Source organism: Nothoprocta perdicaria, unplaced genomic scaffold, assembly GCF_003342845.1.
Source record: "Nothoprocta perdicaria isolate Ctin4 unplaced genomic scaffold, notPer1 scaffold_22, whole genome shotgun sequence".
NCBI classification, from domain to species: domain Eukaryota; kingdom Metazoa; phylum Chordata; class Aves; order Tinamiformes; family Tinamidae; genus Nothoprocta; species Nothoprocta perdicaria.
The window spans coordinates 293,919-296,581 of NW_020455415.1; the positions used below are offsets into that span (position 1 = coordinate 293,919).

Sequence of the window (2,663 nt, forward strand, 5' to 3'; positions counted from 1 at the left end):
GAGTGTAGTAAGTCTTATTGCCCTACATCTTGCACTCAGTCTTTAGGCTTGTTATGCTTTCAGACTTACTGTTGCACAGATTAATGACTGACTTATTCACCTAGTATTTTGAATTGGTTTTGCAGCCTGCCGCCATCTTCATTTCAAGCTGACATGTCTGTGGTTGTTGAACTCAAGAGTTTAGTTTCAAGCTAGTTCAGATATGCCAGCATAAACTGTATTTGCTGCAGTGAATTGTATTGTGCGTTTACCTCAACAGCTAGAAACAGGACTGCAGGGAGAAATTACTGTGTAATACACTGAAGTGCACTTGTGATGGAGGTGAAACAGGAATTTGCAGAGTCTTAATTCTTTTCTTATTCAATAACTGTAAAACCAAGGGGGAGAGGTACATCAGCACACGTGAAACTCCACATGCTTTTATCCCTGCCACCAAGTGACTCCTAAACATAAAGATCTTCCACTCATAGCGTATGGTTGTGCTTTTTCTTTAAGCTACTGTGAAACTTAAAGATGTTGTTCTTCAAATATGTTTCTTTTTCTTTCTAGGAACCACAGGCATGGCCACTACGCAATCTGTCTTCACATTTGCTCTCTGTATTTTAATGATAACTGAACTAATACTGGCTACAGAGAGCTATTATGATATCTTGGGAGTTCCAAAAAATGCATCTGACCGTCAGATCAAGAAGGCATTTCACAAGCTCGCTATGAAATACCACCCAGACAAAAATAAGAGTCCTGGTGCAGAAGCAAAGTTTAGAGAAATAGCTGAAGGTAATACATGCTAACTGAGATGCAAATAAGTAGATTCCTAGTTTATATCTGTCAACAATACCATAGTTTAAATATATTGTGTTTTTTACTGGATGAAAGGTGAAGGGTATTTTTTTTTTCTGCCTTTGTGGTGTCAACTACACTGTCAATATGAGATTCATCTTTTGGTCCTTGTGCGCAGGGCAAGCCTTTCACATAGTTTAGGCATTCCTGTGTATTGGACTTTGCAGTTCAAGTCACTTATCATGGAAGTCCTTGGCAATAGACCAAAGTTTTTTCCTTAGCTCGAGAAGACTGTTTTGAATATGACTTTTATCTTTTTACCTGGCTAGTAAAATCCAGCTCAGCTGGATTATTAGGGCTTCAGAGGGCCCTAGCTGTAGCTTTCCTGTACAGGTGGGGAGGTTATCAAGAAACTGCAGCCAAGCTGTTCAGTGGTGCCTGGTACCAGTGGTAGTAGGCACAAGAGGCTCAGACTAGCTTTGGGGAAAGTGTTTTCATCATTGAGGATTGGCAAGCAGGTTGCCCAGCGAGACTGTGTCTCCATCCTTGGAAGTTTTCAAGAATCATCGGATAAAGCCCCGAACAACCTGCATGAGTCTCTTAGCCAGCCCTGCTTTGAGCAGGAGGTTATGCTGTATTCCTGGGATGGCCACGTCATCTAGTTAGGGAGAGCTTCCCTTCTCCCTGCTTCCATTTTATGCTAGCTGTGTATTGTTAAAAAATAGCATTTATATTTGAATTGCTGGTTTATTAACTGTATTGTATAATGTGCAGTTGATATTTTGAGAATATAATCCCTCTTAATAGCTTAGCTTGGTTTCTTTTGAAACAGCTTATTCTGGATTTTTAGAATACTAAAAAAAAAAGCTTAAATTGACTTGCATATCTAATGGGCCTTGCTTGAAGCAGAGGGAGTGAGAGGGAGCTTTCGTTTTGTGTATGTGTGTGTGATTTTATTTTTTTGATGAGAATATAAATAATAACTTTTAAAAACTTTTTTTAAACGAAAATAGCATATGAGACATTGTCAGATGAGAATAAACGAAGAGAGTACGATCAATTTGGCCGTCATGGAGGACAGGAAAGTAATAGAAGCCCTTTTCGCCAGTCATTTAATTTCAACTTTGATGATTTGTTCAAAGACTTTGACATCTTCAGTCAAAACTCACGGTCAAAAAAGCACTTTGAGAGTCACTTCCGCAGTCACCGGGAAGCTCACAATCGGCAGAGACGTTCTTTCCAGGAGTTTTCCTTTGGAGGTGGACTGTTTGATGATGTGTTTGAAAATATGGAAAAAATGTTTTCTTTTAGTGACTTTGAAAACGCACATCGGCATGCGGTGCGGACTGATAACAGGTTTCATGCATCTAGCAAACACTGCAGGACTGTCACCCAGCGACGAGGAAACATGGTCACTACTTACACGGACTGTTCGGGACAATAATGTTTGCTTTCTTTTTTCATCTTTTCTCACTTCAGCATCTTCACAATCTTGCTTGGTTTCATGCTAGTATGGAGAAATTTTCTTAAATTGTTCTAAAGAAACACTTAACATTACTGCTATGAAGAAATTTCAGATAAAACATTCTTCTAATGGAAACAACATGCCATTGGGAAATAATTGTCTCAAAAGCTACTTTGTGTGGGAAGGGGAGAGAAATGATCCCATATATCAAAAGAGAGAGAGATATATATTTCAGTTTGGTAAACACTGAGTAATTTTGAATTTGAGTATGTGATATATCTTTAATTTTTGAAATGTAATATAAAATTTTTTTCTTTCTGTATGCCAGTTCAGGACTGTTTTGAGTTACTGGTGTATGATTTTCAGCAGAGGAGAGAGGAAGTGTTGCCTTTTTTTTTTTTTTTTTTTTTTTTTTTTT

General features: G+C 38.2%; 1 protein-coding gene across 1 annotated transcript; it reads left to right on the top strand.

Moving 5' to 3' along the window:
• The first annotated feature begins 553 nt into the window (after positions 1–553).
• On the top strand, positions 554–2,592 carry DNAJB9 (DnaJ heat shock protein family (Hsp40) member B9). Its single transcript, XM_026038993.1, has 2 exons — positions 554–777; positions 1,794–2,592. Exons 1-2 carry the CDS (start codon positions 561–563, stop codon positions 2,222–2,224), a joined length of 648 nt encoding a protein of 215 aa, XP_025894778.1. The 5' UTR covers positions 554–560; the 3' UTR covers positions 2,225–2,592.
• Positions 2,593–2,663: the final 71 nt, after the last annotated feature.

Excerpts from the sequence above, each read along its gene's own strand:
- DNAJB9 (XM_026038993.1), top strand. The coding sequence starts at position 561 with ATGGCCACTACGCAATCTGTCTTCACATTTGCTCTCTGTATTTTAATG. Across the intron at positions 778-1,793 it reads GTTTAGAGAAATAGCTGAAG|CATATGAGACATTGTCAGAT; the intron begins GTAATACATGCT and ends AAACGAAAATAG.